At 40.5% G+C, this 23,154-nt stretch overlaps 1 protein-coding gene across 6 annotated transcripts in view; it reads right to left on the bottom strand.

Moving 5' to 3' along the window:
• The window catches only part of ENOX1 (ecto-NOX disulfide-thiol exchanger 1), a 379,879-nt gene that overhangs the window by 45,297 nt on the left and 311,428 nt on the right, over positions 1-23,154 (bottom strand). For all 6 annotated transcript variants that reach the window (XM_063334867.1, XM_063334896.1, XM_063334903.1 and 3 more), the window contains 2 exons: positions 20,594-20,711; positions 555-739 (listed from right to left, as the gene is read on the bottom strand). In XM_063334867.1, coding sequence (XP_063190937.1) covers positions 555-739; positions 20,594-20,711 — 303 coding nt within the window. The remainder of the gene's footprint in view (positions 1-554; positions 740-20,593; positions 20,712-23,154) is intronic.

Here is a 23,154-nt window from a genome sequence, read left to right as displayed (position 1 = left end):
AAAGGTTCCGTCCATGGGTCAGCCTAAATGGTAAGAGCTCAGGAGACAGCGTTGATGTTGCTAGCCATGTGCAAGTTAGCAGGACAAGCTGGAGAGGTCTCAGTCATCCTCGAACAAGAGTCAGCAGAAAAAAAGACAAAGCGGAGAAGTGGAGATGCATCTAAAGAACCAGATGAATGCAAGCCCAAGCATCACAGAGCACTGGCTATGCTACACCCAACAAATGTTCTTGAACTGCTGTGCAGAATTAGGGCCAACTGGATTAAGTGAGGAGAGCAACAGGGGATGTACCGAAGTAATTTGTTCCTAAATAAATATGCACAAGGACTTTTCTTGAATCAATGGGTTTACAGTTTATGAATTCCTAGAATGACTATCCCGAAAGGTACCCCCAATTCCTCTTCCCCTTTCCCCCATCTGAAATCCATAAGGTTTTGACTCTGAAAAGAAATCAGGACCTTCATGACTATTAGTCTGGAGTACAGCACAGCCCCATGGTGCTACTTTCCTAAAAAAAGAAAAAGAAGACCTGTTCTCTTTTTCCTTAGCAATACCTGCTGCATGCCTTGCATTGTCTGCTGTAGGAACTGCAGCTGCTGATCCTTCGTAAGGCTTTCTTCTGTTCGAAAGAGCTGTCCTTTCTCCTGTTTCAGGAGCTCCACTTCATTCCTATAAGCATCCAGCTGCCATCGTAGACTATCGTTCTCTTCCTTTAGCGCGTACGCCTGGGCGGCTAGAGCTAAGAGAAAATGAAAATGCAAAGAAATCAGTAAAATAGATTGTTTCCTTACAAATAACGCAGAGGACATTGTCAGGGGAGATGACAATAGAGCTGAAAGCCAGTGCGACATTTCGGAGCTGAGACAAGACCCAGCAGAGCTGAAAATGATTAGGTTCTGGCACAGGCTGTTGCTGGGAAGTTATTTCCTGGGATGGAAGGAGCCATAAAGCGACCCTGGATAATTCAAACGCTACTTGCAATCTGGCTGCTAAATTTAAGCTTATATTTTAGGAAGAAACTGGCACGCAGTCCAAGGGCAAAGCACCCACCAACTCGACAATGTTTTCCCAGCGATGTTATAGGAACTGATACAGCCGTTTAGTATTTACACTAGTCTAGCGGCCAGATGTTCCAATCGGATCTGTGCTAAGGAATTTTGACTACGTAAAGTTGCTGGGTTTAATCCCATGGGAGAGGAAACGCAGAAATTCCTCTCCAATCTCGCTGTGAATTACTTCGTAGCAATGGTTATGAGGAACCATTTAGACAGAAAAATGATGTAATAGAGTAAAATTATATAAAATGCAAATGCTCAAAAAAGTGTTGGCACTACAAGAACATTACTACATTAAAGGCATTGAAAGACACTTAAGTCATTTCCTTAGGAAGCTCCATTTGGCCCCTTTTCAATTTAGAATGGCATTTTTATTATCATAACTGATAGCAGGTGTTTGTGAAGAAATCGATTAGTATGCAGGGATGGAAATTACATTTGCCAAATGACTTGCACAGTCTGCAATATAAGCTAAAATTTGTGTAGCAAAAGGCAGAAGGCTATAAAGCATGTACTAGGCACATTATTTAAATAAATTATCGGAACATAAATACATATAGGGAAGTGTGGCATTCATTACTTTAGGGATGTGGTTATCGTCCTATAGAGGAGCCCACTCCTGGTAGTATTTATACTTGGCAGCAGCAGTGGTCATTTGGCATAGCAAGCTGCCGTACTATACTATTTTCCTCCTTGGAACCTGGTAACACAACAACATTACAGAGCAGCTGTAATTAAAAAACAACAATCCACCATAGCCAATTCTATCAACATTTGGTAACTGAAGCACATAACTGATTTACATTCCTGATTAAATGATTTCAGGCTTGGTATCACAGAATTCTTTCTTGCCCACCTACAATAGCAATATGGTTAAACTCCAAATTATAGGAAATTGTATATTAACTCCATTTAATGTCAGGCATCTCTTGAATAGACCTTCCGCAGATAGAGAGTCCCCTGTTCCCCATGATAACATGGTTCGACACGTTTGTGAAATTATATCAGCACTTAGAATGTCACAATATTTCATTACCAATAAAAATGTTTTATCTTTGGTAGGACAAATCTACCTTTTTCTCACATAGTTTTTACTGTTTTTAAAATAGCACAAATGCATCATCCAAAATAAAGTACAGTTAGCTACTATTCAAATACAGACACGGATTGGTTATTGCGCCTAATTTGGATATTCTACAGAATCTCTCTGGAAGATTTAGCAACAGTTACAGTATTGTTACATCAAATTAAATTGTTCTGAAAAGCATGTAATCATCCTTCCATGACAAAATTTACCCTCAAGAAATTGCAATGATGAGTCCAATGGGCAAATAAGAGGATGAAATCCCTTTTTTTCTTTTTTTCTTTTTTTTTTTTTTGTAAAAGCCAATCAGCTATAATAAAAGAAAGGGGGGGAAAAAAAGAGTCCAAGAAAATAAAAACCTCAGTCTAACAAAAACTCATGTCAAAATTAAACAGTTTGGGTTGGAAGGGACCTTTAAAGATCATCTAGTCCAACCCATAGGCAGGGACATCTTTCACCAGACCAGGTTGCTCGAAGCCCCATCCAGCCTGACCTTGAACAGTTCCAGTGATGGGGCACCCACAACTTATCTGGACCACCTCTTCCAGCATCTCACCACCTTCATTGTAAAGCATGTCTTCCTTATGTCCAATCTAAGCTTACCCTCTTTCAGTTTAAAACCATTGCCCCTTGTCCTGTCACTTTAGGCCTTGGTTAAATCGTCTCTCTGTCATTTGTATTCTCTTACTCCTACCAGACTCTTCCACGATTTAATTTTTTTTTAATCTAATACTCAATTCTAGCCAAAAAACTGTCTACCCTTCTGCTCTCTGAGAGCATGAAAGGAGACCATCATGGGCATACTCGAGTTTTTAAGAGAGGCTTGGCAGCAGTAATTAATCTGCTGTCCATCACCTAATCTACCTCTTTAAAAACTTCTGAGAGCTGCTGTGTAAATGGAGGGTGTAAGGCCTATGCACTTGTTAATCACCATCCCCACTGAAATGTGGGTTAGGACCCAGATTCAGCCAACCCTTACTGGGGAAGCAGCTGTTGTGTGTTTTCTGGGTCACACTACAGCCCAGTTGGAGAAGTCCTTCTCCTTTCTGTCCTCCTAGGTGAGTTCAGGCTGTTGAGTGGAGCTAGGCACAGCACAAGAAGTTTGCTACAGGGGCACCAAATTAGGGGAAATAGAAAGGGCTATGACATACTGCACACGTTAAGTAAGCTGTAGGTGATGAACATATTAGGGTTTAAAAAATAAGTCACTGAAACGGAACAAGACACAGTATATATGAGCAGCGAAGGTAACTGCCCGTTTTTCCTGTAGAAATACGATGCAGTTTTTTTACTGCTAAAAAAACCCGAGTTGCACCTCTGAATGCCATTATTTCATGTCAATATTTTAAAATTATATTTAGTATAGTGTATTAAAACCTATATGACAATAACTACATTGCGGTACTACCAAGAAGTCCCATCCGAGGACGGGCACCCTGTTATTCTAGACTGCAGACACTGGAAGACAAAGGCTGTGTTTGAAAGAGTGAAAGAGGTTACAATTTGTTTTAACACAAAATGGAAATATCCCAAACAACCTAAAATGAGAGAATAAGAACACAGCAGAGATAAGTTCATGATATTAGGCAGGATTCCCAGAGGTGTACAATTTCTTATCAACATTATTATACACTCTGGTGATCTTCCCAGACGCTCATAGTAAGAAATTAAAGACAGAGTCCAAGGTAGAAATATGTCCTTAAATAAGGAGGATGCAACACATATAGCAGCGGTGTAACAGAACACTAAATTGTCACAAGCTTTTAAATGAATTAATTACAGATAAGAGTCCACAAACGGTATGACATTAAATACATGTAGTTCCTTTGCTATTTAATTTAAAGACACAAATAGTGCAGACAAAGTGGTTACCAGAAAGGGAGAATAAGTCAAAGAAAGACTCTGGTGGACCCCAGGTGCTCCAGCTCATCAACACTGGATAACTGCTTTCAACACAATCAGAAACGTTCTTTGTGTTGACCTAACGTAACTATAATTTTAAGATCTTTGTATTTTAGTGCACTAAAAATAAAATAATCCTGGATTCAGACCGATGTCTCTTTTGATTCCAAACAAAATACCTATTATATATAAAACTACTTTTTAATTTATTTTTAAGTTATATTTAATTTATAATAATTATATATAATAATATGTAATTTATTACATATTATATAAAAAACCCGCTTCATTGAATACTGAATTAAAATTAGAGGAGAATTTGGGGGGAAGAGGGAATCTGCATTTTAAAAAGTAAGCATTTTTCAAATTTTTACAGAAATTTTTGCTATGACTTCATTGAAACAGCTCATGAATGCAGTTTTAGCTGGAGAAAAAAAATGTTTACTCAGCTCATCTCAGTGCTGCTTCTCAAGCCATTTAAGTTTGGTTGTTCAGACACTCATCTACAAAATCCTTCTCTGAAACATGCTAAAAAGCATCTCAGGATACAAAGACAATAAATGCTGAAAGCGTTTACAGAAGAACTACATACAGGAAGCTATACCAAAAGAACACTCTGACAAGAATCCCAAATAGCTGCCCGCGCTGCAAGCGGAAGAAAATATTCCCACCTAAACCAACACAGCTGGAAACCAGCTCAATATACGCTTTACAGCGCTTTCACCGAGGGATGCAAAACGATACCTGCCTGTCTCAGAGAAGCAGCCGGAGGAAGATTAGATGGATGTAAGTGGGGGAAAACTTCACATTGATATTTTGAGGACATCTAAGAGGTTAGTGCAATTTCCTTGGGTTGAGGCAGGAGTGCTGTATACCATGTGGCAGCAGCCTCAATGGCGAGATAGACTTCATGTAGCGTATCCAGACTTAGACCCAAAGCAAAAAGACACCCTTTTTAAAACACGAAGTGACTCGCCGATCAGTAATCCACTGAAATCTAAGGACATACTCATTGACTGATGTCTCAGAAGAAACAATTAATTAACTTTATTTTTCTAGGACATCTATCTCGGCTAGTTGGGAGCGTGCTTGCGTTATGTGTGCTACTGATCTGTAGCTTTTACTTTTAGCCGGTACTCTGTGACTACATTTAACCTAATACTCAATAACGCCCACTGGAGTTAACATACGGCAAGTCTTCACAGGTGATACAGGGTAATTGTAGTATTTTCTGACTTACATCTTCTCATAGCGGCCAGGAAATAAAGTGAACACCCCACGTCTCTGAAGGTATCTATTTATTAAGGATATTGGGGAGAATTCAAAATTTTCTACCACTTCTACTAATGCTGCTACTAATGTTCTACTACCTGTGCTGTGCGTTTCTCATTAGATGGTGTCCTAATAGCATTACAGTTAACATTAATGGCAGGCTACTAATTCTCATATTGGGGCCGCACCGAGTTGAAATGCACAGGCAGCAGGTTATCTCAAGAGTCCGAGGCAATCTGGAAGTAGTATCTGAAAAACAAATGAGCAAACGCTAACAACAATAACAGAAAACCCTCTTGTAAATTCAAGAGCACAGAATTCCCTTAGGTCCTCCCAGCAGAACTTTTTCTGTATTTTTTTTTCCTATAGATTCTTCTATAATTGTGTAGAAATAGACCATAAAACTGAAAATTTCTGTTCTTCTTTGTCTATCTTTAGACTTTTGGTCTAACCTCTTCAGCAGAATTTCTCATGGTTTTGGAACTTTAGCCAATGTATTGATACAGTGACAGTGACATGGATGAAAGCAGATGAAGAGCATATCCCCAAATCTTCCTGTCATCTGAGTTCTACTAATGCCATTATCCTAATTTCCTGACTTGAAAATAAGGTTTTAAATGATATAATGCTCCTTTTGATAACAGCAACAAGAAAAACATCAAAAACTGTCAAAATGATGGCTGTTATTATGGTAATTTTTTGCATCACTCCCATTGCAGAGCATTTACAATGTCAAAAATAGCCCTCTTGCAAGACACAGCTACTTCTTCAAAGAGTTTTCAGCTTAAGGGACTGAGCAAATGTGAGAGGAAAGAAATCAGGACGTGAAGTTCACAACTATAAATACAAACAATAAAAGTTATCCCTGGCCTCTAGCTAGCTTGCTTGTTTTTCAAACAGGTGAAAATGAGCAAGGAAAAATGTTTCTGGAGGATCTGGAAGGGCATGAGCTATGTCTTGATGCTGCAGAAAACAGGGTAAGTTATAAAACAATGGCATTTGTCATTTTTAAGGATGATGGTTTAGCAGAAGTACAGCATGGATGGTCTTAGGAGATATGTTGAGAAAGGAGATATCTTGAGAAAGGGCTTGAGTGAGGGCTAAAGAAGAGGAACTCCTGGAAGTCAAACACGAGCTCACAAGGTTTGGGTATGAATTGTGACAGAATAAAAGCAGAGGTCAGATTCTAGGAAGAGGTAGGTGGAACAAAAGAAAATGTTGGACCTGAGTTCAATATGTGAAGGAAGAGAAAAGGAAGTGTGGTAGGACTTCTGGTGGTGGCACAAGAACACAAGAAAGGCGGCGGCATTTTTAACAGTTACTGGGTGTAAGAAGGAAGAGTTCAAAAGCGAGTAATGCGGCCAGTTTCATGTCGAACATGAAACCGTGAGAGGATACACTGGTGTATCCATGCTGGCATGTGTCAGGAAAGGGTGACGCTGAGATTGGGGCTGTCTTGAAGGAAAAAACTTCCAGTTTCATATACTAAGATGGTAGCACTGGACCCTCATTCATTTTTTTCCCTATAAGGCTCTACTTAGTGCTCCAGCCCGCAGGAAATTGAACTTTTTGCTACGGTCTGAGGATCCCATCGCGGTCACTCAGTGGCGGGGGGGTGGTGTGTGAGGTGATGCCAGTGAGTGACCCACATGTTGAGGGTGGGTAGGAAGGTTGGGTTTGCAGGAGGTCTGCAGGGTGGTGGGAAGGAAGGCACGGCCCTCACTGCAGATAGAAAGCTGGATGGCCTCTGAGGTGGGGGGGACACACAAGCAACTAGAGTAACTAGAGAAGCATGAACCTGTGTCTCCACCTCAAACTGTCAAAGCTGACCCTCCCTCTGCATTCTCCACCAGTTGTCAGCTCCTGGCAGAATGAAAGTTGAGGCCGTTATTATTTATGACTACTCAGGTATAGATCCACTTGATTCACACCTGACTTTCATAAACCCTACCAGAAAAACTGAGCTCTGAGAACAAGTTTTAGTCACACATGCTCCGTACGTGCTCAAAGGCATTTGGGAAAGCAACTTTTTGGTGGTATCTCCAAGAAGCTTTCTGGAAGAATAAGACTAAGCTACATCTTCATCGTTTTGAGGCATTTTCTTAGCACACCTTACAGCAATGTCCGGCTTCTGAGAGCTCTGATATCTAAAGTGCCTTTGATATCTAAAGTGCCTTTGATCTGTTGCGTTGAGTTCCTCGAGGACACTTTCTTTTCTTTATGCACAGTTACTAAATACCTGACCACCAGCATAAAAAGTGTTTGGATGTCTATGACGGGTGCACCGAAATACATCTGATATTAGCAGATAAAAGCGACATTATTCCTATACTGCTTTCTTTAATAAATGCCTCTTCCACTGTTCTCTTATGTTTCCACAAAAAGACACTATGTCACTTGGCTTTTATTTTTTTAAAAAAATCCATTGGTTAAAGTTTGAAAGCAGCTCGCTAACCAGCCTAAATAAACTCTGAAAACAGAATTAGACTGGTATAAAAATAAATAATTTGGGGCAATTACAAGCTAACCTAGCCATGAACAGTTTTTTCTTTCCCTCTTCAGACATAATGTAACCAAACAATGAAGCAAATTCCACAATTTTTTTTGTAATGTTAGGCACACTTCATTTGAATGTCTCAGTACCTGCAAATTTAAACTCTAAGGGCACTAATTATCCCATATGTGGAGGGGTTATTGTCATTAATGTTAGCGGGAGCCAGGGCCCGCACACTGGGAGATTTACTCTTTTACAAAAACTGCTTTATTCAGGTGCAGTTCCTTCAAAGTCCTTCCCTCAGCATGCAGCCTATGTTCAATGCAGAGAAGCTCATTATACCAGACACATTCATGATGATACCAGATGTTCAAATTGAATGCTCATGAGAATTATTTTCAGGCTTCCTATTCAGATAAAACTTGCTGGCGAACAATTAGTAAATGGAAGGATGCTTGCCAAAAAAAAAAAAAAAAAAGAAAAAAGAAAAGTTGCACCATCATTCATTTAACTGTAATTTTATCCGTCCCATCCAGTACAGACAGATGTAACATTTGAGAAACCAAAGCATTTGTCTGAAGAGAGATTTTTCTGAGTTTACAAAACTTCTTCCTGCTTAGCAGACTTCAGCAATAGCACTGTTCTTTCCTGTGGCTCACCAGTAATTTATGAAGGCTTATAATTCCTTGTGTAATGAAGCATATCTATCTCTTTGCAAATAGCAAAGAAGGTGTAGGGAAAGGCAGGGCAGATTACAGTCCGGATGGGCCTAATAACAAAAAGCATCACGCAAATACTGGCTCTGCAGCAGACTAAGAATGCCTCGGAGAGTAGCGCTGCCAACTCCTGCGGTGTTATGATGAGTCTCACGATATCTGACATTTTATTTAAAGCCCTAGAGAGATCATTAACTGAAAACCTCCGCTTTAAGTTTCTGGACTAGTGGCATCCAAACTTTCTAGCCTGTGGATCGGTACCGGCTCTCTGTATTTCACCATGCTCTCACTAACTCTGACTTTTAATTAAAAACACTAGCAAGGCAATTTAATCTCGCTGTTTTAGCCAGCCCTAGGAATAAGATGCAGACTACTTACTACAGTCTTACAAGTGATCATTGTCTCAGGAGCTCAGTTTGGGATCATCGATCTAGACCTCGTGCTTGCAGAAAACCCACTTGAACAGTGAATCAACTTTCTCTAAAGGGCTTAAAAGACAGAGGGCTCATCTCCCACTTCAAGACAGTCTTTCTGCCCCTCTCTCCATACCTTCCTCTCTTTTTCCTCTGTATTTGTTCTGTTCAGTTTATTTCCTCCTTGAACTCCAAATGCATGAGTCCATCTCTTTTTTTCATTTGTAATTCCCACTTGCCTGACATTTCCAGATGTTTCTCTCTTCCCTGACTTGTACTTATTTTGCAGTACATTCTCCAGTTCTCTCTTACCCAGTTCTGTCCCAGGTAAATTGCAGCATTAAGCGTTTTGGACTTTTCCTACAAAGATGTCACATCACATTACTGAAACGCATATTTAGAATTTGGAAGAGACCTCCTTGTTAGAATAATATCAAAGCCTGTCACATTTTAGGTCTATTTTACTTGACAGCATCTCTTTGGAGAACAGGAATCTACATGGCTCGTAAATGGTATTTCGACAGTTGCTAGTTAACCTGCTCCGTTGAGACCAGTTTCTCCAGGTCACCTCTTTAAAGCAAAGGGCCCTTGTTTCCTCTCCTTTTTGGGCTGCATTTCTTCTACCGCCGCCCATGATATGTAGCAAGCCCAACTGACCTGGCTTATGCGTAAGGGGAGACAGGAGAGGGAAGAGTTGGCTCTGCCCAGACAACTGGGATGGACGGACTGTTAGTTGGGCTGGTTGTTGCGTTGCCTTTCCTGCTTGGTTCTCCTCTCGAACTAGGGGCGTAGGAAGCAAGCCATCGTAAGAAAATGCAGGGGTATAACTTTGATCAAAAGTAGTAGCAGTTCTCAGATATTCCCAAAATTCACTAAAAATCACTCCTTCCCGCTGCTTATTGGAGAATTTGGTTTGTGATGAGATGAATTTTTCAGATACTTATGCTTTATGTTTACTAATAACTGCTGCCTTAGTTAAATATACTTAATCAAGTACTGAATCTCTTTTAGAGGTTCTGCTTTCTTTTTTCCCTAATTGAGAAACAGAACCGTTGCGACACTTTTACAGAGACTGTGCTTTAAAGAAGCCAGCAAAAAAGCGACTTTTTCCTCTAATCGATGATATTAAAAAAAAATGACTGTATTCCTGTAACTCTAAAAATGAACAGAGGAGATTTTAGTCTCAAGGGGGAAGAAGTATGTTTACCCAAGTAAGAAAAGCGCTGGTTACTGGGGAGATGCCAAGTGGCACTCATGACCCTCTCCCACATCAGTAACGGAAAAACACTGCTTCCATTAAGGGTGCTTTGCAACTTGAGGGTACAAGACATTTGAACTCTGCATAGCACAAGAGACGTTGATGAAAGCTCAGTGTTTCATATATGTTATGTTAATCTTATGTATACTTATGTATACATATATAAGTATACTTATGTATACTTATATAATCTTATGTACATGCATAAATGGATTGTATGTATGTGTGTACGAGTGATACATAGATTACTTAGGATATTCAAACATTATTGTATATAGGTAAACCTCTGTATAGGTGGGTTGCTGATGGTTGCTTCTTAGGAGTCAAAGTAATTGCTATATTTTTATTCAGCCTTAAACAATAAGCGGTGGCATTTACAAGATGCACGGCTGCATTGCTACTGTTGGCATTCGAACTAGGAATTGCATGCAGCCCCAGCACCACTGCGACAACTTGTAAAAAAATAATCTGTAGGACTTACAAATGTGAAGAAACCGTCATTGCTACTTGGAAAACAAACTTGACAGCGTGCACGTGAATGCCTCAATTTGTCACATTCATTAGGGAAGACAGGGCTGATCTGAGTGTTTGAATTGACTGCGGTGTTTTGAATTGTTCTGATTTATAATAGGCAAATTTTGTTCGTAAAGGTAAAGTGCTTTCTATAAATGTGATGATAAACCACCTTTGTACAAAATTCTATTGCACCTTAAATTGCAGGAGAGCCTTTAACCGGCTATCTCTCTGACCTCGTACTGGATTGGAGGGCTGAGCTAATTTTTCTTTTAAAATTGTGCATAATACTGAACTATTTACTCAGTTACTTTGGCCTCAGATAAAAATAGGTCTTAAATATGGGAATATGTTTTTACCGCTTTAGAAGGCCTAGGCGAATGATCACATGAAGCTTGTAATTTCTCGACTCTCGCATTCAGAGACAGCATTTCTTGAGCCATTTATCCCTTATGTGAGTGGAAGGGTGTCCAGAAGAGCTGTATCTGCAAGCCAAAAACCTTCTTTTTTCCCCTCCAACCTGCCTTCAGCATACTCAGTATCCGCAAATAGAAGCCACTCTGCTTCTCCACAATTTACCATGTTTAGCAGGTATTTTCTCAGCTACTGAAAAATAAAACGCGTTGCAAACTTGCAGATGACAGGGTTCTACGGGGCTTAGTGGTACTTCCAGTCCTTTCAGAAACAGACAATTTATTGAAATCTGCAAGAAGTGTGTAACTTTGAAGACATAACTGGGAACTACTCCTTGTACCAGACTTTCTGGGTAAGCCACCGCTTAGGACTTTGTATCTGTGGGTGTTGGGCAGAAGGTGAGTGCAAACACTCTGAGCAGCAGGCAGTAGCTTGTGGGAGCAAGGCCTAACAGCACAGGCATCTCAAAACCTATCAACAAAACATGATGAGACAGATGACTACCTGATAATAGAACAACATGGAGAGAGCTATTGCTTTTTATCATGTTCTTCCTTGACTGTTAAAAGTGCTCACTTGCCTCCAGAGCTCAGACAAATTTACGAGGGAAGACAGTCTGTATTTGACACGTGACGAAGAAGCGATGAAGAAACTGGTGTTGTGGCCTAGCAACCACCCAAATCTCCTCAGAGAGATCCCTGGCTGACATGCGAGGTGGGCACTCGGCAGTTGTAGAAGCAGCTCAGCAATCACTGGATACAAGTGCTGTAAAGCCATGCTTGGCACAGCTCTTGCACTTGACGCAGCTCGCTACGCATCAAAGATGGGGAGGGCTGAATAAACAAACAGAAGGATTGCAAGCCTTTTGCCCATTGAAAGGCAACTAAAAATGAAAAAAAAAATTAAAAAAATCCCAACAAAACAAACCACTTTTAACACAGAAGAAACAATTTTTCCTCCTTTAGAATTCTATATGCTGATGTTCAAGGAGTCACATGCTGGAATTAGTGGAGAAGTGGAATAAAATGGTCTGGTTTCGGTATGGTGTCTAGTTCTTCAGTTGGTCATTCCACATTCGAGATCTCTTCTCTTTGCTTTCTCTTCCCTCTGCCGTGAATCTAAACCCAAATAAGACTGAAAGAATATCACTGACCTCCAAGCAGCACTGAAGCCACCTGGCTTTCAACTTTATGAACCAAATCCTTCGATATATTGCTCACAAAAACTCTATACTATGGATATGCGTCACCAGTAAGAAAAAAGCTTATTTTCTTGAGATGGTCTTTAAGCCAAAACCAAAGAGCAAGACACCATGAAATGCCTCTGAATCTAAGATTCATTCAGCAAATAAACCAGCATCATCAACTAGTAACAGTTTGGGGAATTTCTGTCGCCATCCAGCTTCAAGCATGAGCTCTGCTGGGTGGGCTTTTAACTCCTGGCAACCACATCACAGGCTGCCAGTCATCTGGACACATAAGGAACGAGAAGCCACATGCTTTGAAAAGGAAGCTTTTAATGCTTTGGAAACCTCAACCAGTCTCACATCTCTCTGACATAATGATGCTCCCCAAACCTGTAATTATTACTTTAGAAGCTTGTACCGACATTGGAAAAGACTCTGCTTTCTGATCTTTACCTCTTCTGACACCTTAGCAATGGCCGATGTTTCTTGGATTTAAGGGTGGATAAGAAGGTACCTAAATCTCCACCTCAAGCAATATCTGCAAGCCTCTCTAATATGCTGGGGTGAAAAAATTTTCTAAAACCAGCAGGGCACGAAGAACAGCATAATTACGAAAATCCCAAGAGCTTAGTTTAAACAACAATAGAAATGATCTTTCATAGGAGGTCTGAAATAGGGTTTATGCTGAAGCCACTCTTGAAGGAATCTATTCTTTATGCTCCGTTCAGAATCAATTGTCTTCACTGTTATAAATAGGGCTCGTTCTCTTGAAGGCTAAATATGAGAGTAAGACCACAAAAGCTTTATATTGGAGAGGGCACTATAAGGAAGGTCATTCTATAGAAAGCATGAAGTGTGATTTGGAGAAGAATGCTAATACCAGCTCTATCAGCTTGTGAGGAAGCTGAAAACAGCATATGTTCTAATATTGTCTTTTATTGATTTTGCTGCCAACATCCCACTTCAACAATGTTACAGCCGCACTCCAGGATTCTTAATGGAGGGGGATGGAGAAAATCAATATACAGAGCTTGCTTCTGCTCCCATTGAAGTCAATGCGAGTTTCATTATTAACTGCAATGAGCACAGGACAGAGTTCAGACTGTTTTGTCGCTTTTGTTTGTTTTTTTCTTTCCCTTTTTATTTAACCTCCTAGGGGCAACGTGTACTGTTATTCTATGCTTTAGAAAAGCCCCATTTAAATAGGGCAATTCCCTATCAAACTGTAAGTCTCCGCATTCAGAAATGATGCCCTGCTTTATGAAAGCTAATGAAAAATTATAGCCTGTATCCTGAACTGGGAAAGTTATAATAAAAGATACAGGATTTGAAATGAATTCTAATAACAAAATCATTTCTTTCTTAAAAATATTTTCACTCAGATATAAAGCAAATAAAAACAGTTTAGCTTTCGCTGACTTGTAAAATATGACTGTCAATGTGCATTGTTTGCTCTGTTACGAATGGAGGCGATGCACCCAAACTTCTTTTCACTACTATTTTAATGCTATTTACACAAAATGAAATATGCTAAAATTATCCCCCCAAATTATAAGCATCATCTTCAATCCAACAACATGCTGTTAATTTTGTTCTAGCATGAACGCAAAACATATTTTAACATGCTGTCAAAATGAGATACTAAGAATGTCAATAAAATGACACTAAAATAAATGTAAATTTAGATTGCTGTCACAAGTGGCTGCTTGGTTTTGTGAAGATGTTAGGTTGCTATAGCATTTTCCATAGCAACTTTGCATCTTATTACATAAATAATCCCTCAGTGTCCTTAAAGCTTACTAAAAACAGGATTAAATCTATTCTCATATGTAATGATCCTGCATAAAACCTTATCAGTATGAAATACCCAGAAAACATGATAAAATGTAATCTAGATAATAGTATTTCTGGCAGTTGAAAAGCATCAAAGCGCAACAGACTTGTTTTGTAGTAAACGGGACATCCTCCTAAACCCCATATTAGGAAAATGCCTTTGAAGTGTCTGTTTCCTCTAAAAATTGAAAGTTAGGTTAACCCCTTCACTGCTGTGTCCACAGGACCAGCACAGACCTTCAGCCCAAAGCCGATGGGTTGTGCATCATCCAGAGGAACTGGCCCAATACTTGGGACAGGACAAAGATGTCTTTATTCCCCGGGGAAGACAGCCTTGGCAACTACCTTCAGCCCTGATTCATCAAGGGTATTTCATCTAAATTCACCTGCACAGCAAGCATTATTACAGCCAAATGGACTTAAAACCAGGGGTATAATATTAGGCCCCTGCCACCATGCTTCCTGAATTTCAGCCTATTTTTGTAAAAGCCGTGTGGGGAAAATGGAATGCATTTTAAGGCACTGAATTGGAGTCTGCCTGATGGTAACAGCTCTGAACTGGCACGCTGTGAAAGACACGAGAGCAGACTTTCCCCAGCGTAGAGGGAATAATCATCTTGTGCTGCTTTCTAGTGATCATCCCTGATGGTCCCAGGGAGCAAAAGCTGATTGTCTGCTGTGTCCAGAGCATTTCCATTCAAAAGGAAGTTACTCCACTCGGAGAGCTCAAAAGGGTTGTTGAGCTGTCTTCTCCGGCCAGAGAGGGAACCCTGTCGGTACAGTGACAATTCAGAGCTTCAGATTTTGAATACGTTCTTTTCTTCGAGATTGCTTATGAAACCTGGTTAGTAGCTTCTGTTAACAGGGTTTATTTTCCTCTTCATATGCCTTTATATGTTTATTACTGCAGGGCTGATTATGACACCAGCTGCTGATGGCTTTGAAATTATATTGATTTTTTTGAGGAAAAAAGCAATGCTGGCCCATTAATTCTTAAAGTAAATACCTTTTGTTATGTTACATTCTCTTTATCAACAAGTGTTTAAAAGGGGAGATTATGGGCTTATTAAATATCAGTACCACATTCACAAAATCCGATGCCAAAAAGCTAAGGGATGGACAGGTAATGACAGAAAAATAAATCAGACTTTTGTTTAAAACAAAGTCTCCCATAAACCCCGAAAGATTAGATTTACAAGAAAGGAAGGGAAAGACATCTGATCCTTAGGATCAGGAGGAAGAGGAAGATCCGACATGAGATCTGCCGTAACAGTGGGCCAGTTGGAAGAAAAGGAAAAGCAAAGCTCAGCTCCACACAGCTGGGGCTCAGCAATTTCTATTCAAAGTTATAACAAGCTATATAAAGCTTTCCTGCCAGTTTAATCCAGCTATAAAACACAGTTTCCATTCCACGTGTGCATCTCTGCATTCACACAAGCCTTACAGAAAGCAAAAAAGAGGACTGAATTGCAGAGAAAAGATGAATAAGCACCACACGGATCGCTTTGGTGTTGTTTCGGGCTTTCCTTGAAGATTTGCCAGGCTTGCAACTTTCAAGATAGACTTATGAACAATATCGCAAAGCCTGTTTTCTGCCGCGTGCACCAGGGTGCGATTTGCAAATACTGACTTTCACGAGGACTTGCACTCTCCTGTGAGACGGACTGCCCGCTATTCAGCCTGTCTCCTGCGGCAAGTGACTTAGCTGACGCTGCGAAGAGGACAGACAGAGCAGTTCAGGAGAGCATTAAAGATCCAGCCTACTCTTCAAGACAGAAAGAGCTTCAATGTTTAAATTTGGCGCCTACTTTGGGTATGTTCGAAAATCGTGCCATAGAGGATGTCTATGGCAGGATGGTGGAAGGCAGCGCCAATCTTACGTGTTCAAACTGGGCTTCACACTACACGAGTTGCAATTTTTTATTTGCGTGCGGTCCCCCAGATGTCATTAAGTTACTTCATCAGAGGTAATACAGAGCTGGTGAAATGATCCAGGGGCCCAATGAGTGGGACATTGCACGTCTGCTGAGCTGGAGAGAGCCCCATACCAAGGTGGTCACCATCCACGTGGGCAGGACGGGCAGCGGATGAATGAAAGGAAGCATCGTTGCCTCCATTTGATAGTGGGGAATAGATAACACAGATCATTGATTGCTCCAGGCGGAGGGTATGTGGCCCAGCTGGGATTTGGCCCAGCGCTGTGGGATCCCAGTCAAAAGCCTTAATCACGCGGCCATCATTCCCGCATCCCTCTGCAAGCACTCTGCATCCTTCTTTTCCGCGGTGCCAGCTGCAGTCTCTCGCTGAAGTTGGAGCTGCTAGAATTAATGGCATGTCGCTGAGAACTGCAAAAGGAAGAGATTAACCCACCTCCCCTTAAAGTAAAATTACAGGTGCCTTCTAGGCATAAACCAAACTTCAGCTCTTTTCTACAACATGCAGCTTCACTTCACTAATTCTTAAAATTACTTTGGAGGCTTTTACATGTGGATCCTTACTCCCGGAGCCAGCAGGTGGGAGATGAAGTATCCATAAATCCTGATCGTTCTGAAGATTTTCGTATATCCACTAGACTCCAGCGCTGAATCTCTTTTTTTTTTTTTCCCCTGAGCTAACGCTTCAGTGGCTGCACCTTGACTTTCAAATGTATTAACTGAGTTGCCAATCATCATTATTATTTTTTTCTTAGCAATCTCCCAGCTTTACTTCAGCAATCCTCTTGTCCCTTTCAAACTCCAAAATCCACATTGCAGAAAAATCACTGTTTAAAGGCTGAATTTTGGAAAAAAACCCCATCATTCTATAGAAATAGCTGATCCCACAGGTGAGATTCACTCAGTTTCAGGTCAGCCTTTTGCCAGCTTTCCCTGTAATGCAAATGACCTTTAGTCCATGAAACCAGGAGGATCTTCTATAAACTAGGCTTGTATGATAGTTTGGCCGACTTATTGGTTTCCCTGGGCGGGCTGTTCAGAGCATCCTGGCCGCAGTTTTTGAGATGCCCTCCAAAGGAACAAGCAGGTAGCGATGCCTTCCTTTTCCTTGAAGATTCAGCTTGCACATGATAGAGTGGGGTAATAACTAAGCTTGGGGAGAATGACCTTTAAAACACCCGGAGGAGCAGAAATTCTTTGCTCAGGAGACAGTTCCCCAGCACTGCAACATGGACTAGAGGGCGGAAGGCAGGTCCAGGAGACTAATGGTCCCCATTCTTATTACAGCTCTGCCACTGAGTCACTGATATCAGTAAACCAAGCACCTAAACAACTAGGAGGAGAGCAATTGGCAGATGAAAGAAGAGGATTTCAGTCTAGAATGGAGTGACACACTTTGCGACAAGTTCCCCTGGAGCTCTTCTGTATTTTCACAAGGAGCAAGCCCATATCTTCACAAACAAACAGCTATTAGTAGATTTCTAATACGCACCATGACTTGATCTCTTGCATGACTTAGTATCTAGTACAACTTGAAGAAAACAAGCAACCATTCTTACTAACAGCTTTTTCATCATCTACCCCAAATCCCCAGAACTTATTGCGTACAAGGTCCTCAGCAAAATGCAACGTTCCTCTGAAACCTCAAGTCCAGCAAGTCTGGATAAGCATTCAGGCACCGAAGTCCTTTTGTACAGCCTCAGGGCTTAGTGTTGCAACGTGTTTTAAAATGTTGTGGCTGGAATCCACCCTCTGTTTTTCAGGGTGACGAATAGGTTTCTTTTCAGATATTCTACAGGAGAGTTTTCATTCTAACCAGTCTAGTTGTGAGGAAACGTGACACGCTCAGCACCATACTTTACCAAGACTGAATGAGGTCTTAGGACCCATTCTAAATTGTTGAATTAATTGAGCCTTCTTGTACTAGGGGTGATTTAACTAGGTGAACTAGTGAAAAAAGACCTGATACAGGTGTTGGAAGCCAGGGGAATCTCTGTCACTTGTAGCCTTGGGGAATGTAACTTCCCAGGACCGTTGTTCCCACTATCGAGTAGGGAAGGCTGAAAAATAACGTGCTTAATAAAATTGTTGGGATGGCAGGAGAGGCAGTCCAGAACTCTGGAACTATCCAAACCAATTCATCACGTCTCGTTGCTTCAGCCGCTTTCAGATTTAGACTTTTAAGCCTTTATGTGTGCATGCTGTCCTTGAATTGAAGAGGCACAACGTCTTCTTTGTGTAATTCAAGCCTTGCACTTCCCATGGTTAAACATTTAGACAAACATTTGAAGAAAAGGGGTTAAAAATAAAGTAAGTGCCAATGTTGTCTTACTGTGCAGAATTGTTTCTTTGTGATAAAAGATTCTTTAAAAGACATTCTTTGTAGAAGAGAGGTTACTGTGAATACAAATAGACACTCCAGCGAGATAAAGAGGTGGTTCTGGAACGACATACCCAAAAAGAAAGAAAAAAAGAGACAGAGAAGGCGGCTAACACAAATAGTAATTTTAAAAAGTGCTAAAAGGAGGAAGGAAGAATCATTTCTCTGTACCTAAAAATGAAAAAATAAATGTCCTTCTCTCACTTTCTTTTCATTTACCAATGTTTTATACCCAATAACTTTTTGGATTTAACTCCAAGTTCCCTCTATTGTCAAAGACAGAAGAATCAAATGCACTTGCTTTAGCTGAGAGTGTAATGTTGCAAGAAGAAATCTATAAAATTAATTTTAGAACTGGTTGACACTCGCATGCAGCAGGCTGGATCCACTAAGATCAAAAGTATGATGAACGGTACAATGGACAATGAAGGACAAGTACTCAAGTGGATTCATAGCGCTAAATTTTGATTTAGTATGCAACACAGTACGGGGTTTGCCACTGTTATCACTGAGGGGACTCAAGTGCCCACATTATAACAACAGAAATAAACTGAAGTTGTTTGGGATGAAACACTGTAGAAATCTCAGATATCAAAACACTTGACAGAAATGTCCCTTTTCATGGAAGAATTGGGATGTTACAAAAAGAATGACCTGCATAGCTCTGCCCTAAGCACGCGTACGTAAACCTATCTGAATTGATGAGTATGACATTTCAAAACATCGTTATTCTTCTTTTGGAGTGCAGACTGTGGGTATTTCTGGCTCTACCTTCCTGTTGTTAATTCTGATGACTTCCCCCCATAAGAGTGGACACAGTTAAGGTAAAATGATTAGACATTCATAAAAATCTCTGATTGCTAGCAGTGCTTTGTCTGCAGAGACCCACTGTCTCAGCTCCAAACATTCGCTAATAGTGTCTAGAAAATTCAAACGCATGCAATTAGCCAAGCAAAAATTAAGGCTGCCCTTTACAGGTTTTATCATTTCTTTTTCCTTCCTAGGAAAAAAACCATTAAATTTCCCCTGAAGAGAGATGCTGTAGTAAAAATTTCTTTGCTAGAATGACACTCCTTCCTTCGATCTTTACTTCTGGAGTCACTCGACCTCACACAGCATCTTGTGACAGGAGGAGCCAAAGAGCTCTTCTCTGTGTGAGCTTGAATCCACGCTTTTGTGCAGGAATACAAGGACCTGAAACCCTTGAATGGATGGAATTCTTTCCTTCCTTAATATGGTACCTGTATGAAAGGCCTAGATCAAAATTATCCTTATCATCAGACTCTCAGTTTCTTTCCATATTACTCCCTCCTCCTTTACCTTCCTTAGAGCTCACTGCTGGCTGCCAGTTCCCAGTCATGCTTTGGCTACAGCTTCTGTAAATTTTCCTTCTGGAGTGTCTAAACAGTCAAACTCTCGTTAGCTACTCACAACTTTATCAGTCAATGTCAAGAAATCAAGCAAACCATCCATCCAGATCACGTTGCCAGTCAGTAATTCAGGCAGCTTCTGAGCCACCTCTTGGAGTGTCCACCCTGGATAGCAGAGCATTTGCAGAAGGCTGAAAAAGTTGCTTTTCTTTCCACTTATTACGAGCACCCTTGTTCTTTCTTTCATGATAGCCACCTAACAGGAGTCGAATTAATGCAGTGTGCAGTACCATATAGTGAAATATGTACCCTTAAAAGTTAATTCCACAAAACGCACAGTTAAAATGGTCCAGCGTATTTGTTAGGGAGCTTATACATTATTTTGTATTTGTTGAAAAGAAAGGTAAGACTTTGGTGACTGAAACATAACTTCAACTGCTTTCGTAAATCCGACAATTGTTCCAACCATGGAATGAAATACTGTTATGCAAGACCGCAGAGAGCGAGCTAAAGAAACATCATGCTTCCAGCTGAGGGCAGAACTGGAGAATTTTCATTGTTATAGATCATAGCAGGTGACAGACACCTCCTAGAGACAGCTCGCATCATTCAAATAACTAATTTATGAGGGTTTAAAATAAGACACTGTTTTATATAATCAGCTATTAATATGTCACTTCTCATACGTCATCTCATATGTAAGTTTTTGTTGCCTTTTAAAAAAACAACAGTTGCATATACTTGACGTTATAGAGGGATTTGGCTTTACCTGAATCATCTACTCTCAGCTTTTTACTGGGATTGTCACCACTGTCATCATCGGACATTTCCATCTCCTCTTCCCGGCGGATTCCCATGAGCTGTTCACTGTGAGCATTTCGGAGCTCCTAAAACCCAAAATGACCTTTGATCAGTATTAACTCCCATAAAGTCATTATGTATTATTTAGTACCTGTTTTTAATACTGCTCTGATTTTAATTATCCACCATTTATCATTGTAATCATATTTATTTGTATATGAATATTTATAAGAACAGTAGCACAGGGAATTCTTCCTGTGAAAGACCGGAGTTTGTAAAAGGTAACAACTCAGGGAAAACAAGAGAGAAAGTGAGTCTCCACGTCGAGTGATCTTGAGTTCTACTAAGCACAGCAGAATGCTTTAACAGCAGGGATAATGCTTAAAGTTGGGTATAAAGCAGACTGATAAAGGGACTGTCAGCCTGCTTAAGAGATAGATAATTCCGGCTTCTCTCTGCCACTTGGGGTAGGATTCATCCGGCCAAGTGCAGGTGTCTCCATTAAACAAAGTCACGTTAACTATACCCTAGAAGTGTCTAGTTCTCCCTGCTGATGGCAAAGGGAGCCGGGAGCAGCCAGTGCGGATGGAGCACTCTATATTGTAGGTGTCGAATGCCGGGCAAAGGAATCTCACCCTCTGTCCCTATGCACGGATCACCTGGGATTTAAAACACCCGGCCCAATAACGCTGCCCTGAAAAATCTCTGCATCTCAACCCAAAACAAGCGCCGGCCTGGACAGCCCGGTCTCTTCCTGCGAGGGCAGGCGGGCAGGGAGCCCCTGGACATGTCACTGGGTAAACGATGAGCAGGCAGGCGGGCTCCGTGGGAGTCTAGACGGTCTTTGTTCTGGGTAGAAAAGCCGGCGCGGGCATAGTGGCTGGCTTTTCAACGGCAGCCCTGAGAAGATTGAGAGGACTCTATTTTGTCCTAATAATCCTGTCAGGTGTAACACAGGGATGCTGCGCCGTGATTAGTGTAGGCCTTTTCAGCGCGCAGACAGCTAATTTTTCTGCCGACAAAGAGCCTAATTCCCACCGAGGTGGTTTGAAATCTTCGAAACAAGGAAGAGGCGCGTGGAAGGAGGAGACAGCATTGAGGCGTCCGAGCGCTGCTCCGTGCAATTAACAATAAGCTGTCAGAGAGGGACCGGGTGGAAAAAAAGGGAAGGCGTTTCCCTCGAGCTGTACCCTTGGTTCATCGGCAGATCTCAAACACTCTGACAAATGTCTATGTGTCCATTAATCCCAGGAAAGGCAAGGAGGCTAATTAGGGGGTGTTTTACATGAGGATAATTTCAAATTTAAAAAAAAAAAAAAAAAAAAGTGATTAAAAAGGTAAATTGTCAACCAGTGTCTCATGCGATCAGAGACACCCCTGGAAGAAATTAGCAATCCATTTCTGAATTCCTTATTGGCAAAGGCCACCTGCACTTTTTTTCTGGGGAAGTATAGTGCATACATGAGCAGATATTCACTTACATTTACTCTCTCTTAGGGAATAAATGTCCTTGATGCATCAATGTCTACATTATCAGTAAAGCAAATAATCTTCCTGGAGTACGTCTATTGTGTATGAGTGTTTGCTTTGGGCTTGGGGTCTAGCAAAGCTTTCTTAAATTCAGAAATAAAGGGAAAGCGATCAGGTAATTAAACAAATTAGCAAATAATGTCCCAGTTAAAAAATATGATTTAAATCAAAGATGCCATTTGGTACATTTCCATCGTATTTCACATCTGAAAAAATGGCATTTCTGAAATATATTGGTTCAGCGAGAGCCTTCGCATGTTTTTGAATTGTTTTTGTTGTCCTCTTCTTAGGAAAAAAAAAAAAGGTGAGTATTTGAAAAAGCGACTAGTGAATTAACATTTCTGGAAAGTCCAACTCTCACACATTTCAGTTCATTAAAGATTTAGAAGCCAGGAAATGAATGACATACCACATCCCTTTACAGAAAGTTAGTTTAAGAAGGGATGGTCTTAATATTATTGAAATAAGCTACTAGAGAATCATATTTTCATACTTCTCTAAAAGATAAGACAAACATCGGTCCCCGACTTCCCAACTTTCAACTGAACAAAGGCTTTATTCACTACTTATATGAAATATTTGTGAACAAAATGCAAAATACAGTTTGTACCAATAAATTATGCCAACATTTTATTTTAAGTGTCCCATTATTGTGAAGTCATTTGATATTCACCAGAAGAGCACTGATAATAAAGAATTCATTTGGTATTCATGTGGATGTTACATTTAGTGCCATTGGTATTCAACCGTAATTTAGCATTAGTTAATGGGCACTTAAAATGTTATCCAAATGATTTATATCACAGCACTTTAGTGTTTCTCAAACTAAGTGTACAACACTTATTTTACAAGTGTACTACAAAATAATTAAATAAGTGCACCTTACCTTCTAAAGTTTTTATTCTGAGACAGAAAAATCATTTAGAGGACTGTGATACTAACAATCAACATACTGTACTACATGAAGGTAACCCAAGTGTATGTAAGTTGCTCATATTG

This window comes from Chroicocephalus ridibundus, chromosome 1 (genome assembly GCF_963924245.1).
Source record: "Chroicocephalus ridibundus chromosome 1, bChrRid1.1, whole genome shotgun sequence".
Lineage (NCBI taxonomy): Eukaryota > Metazoa > Chordata > Aves > Charadriiformes > Laridae > Chroicocephalus > Chroicocephalus ridibundus.
Note: the sequence above shows the minus strand (reverse complement) of the source record. Positions and strands in the feature narration are given on the sequence as shown.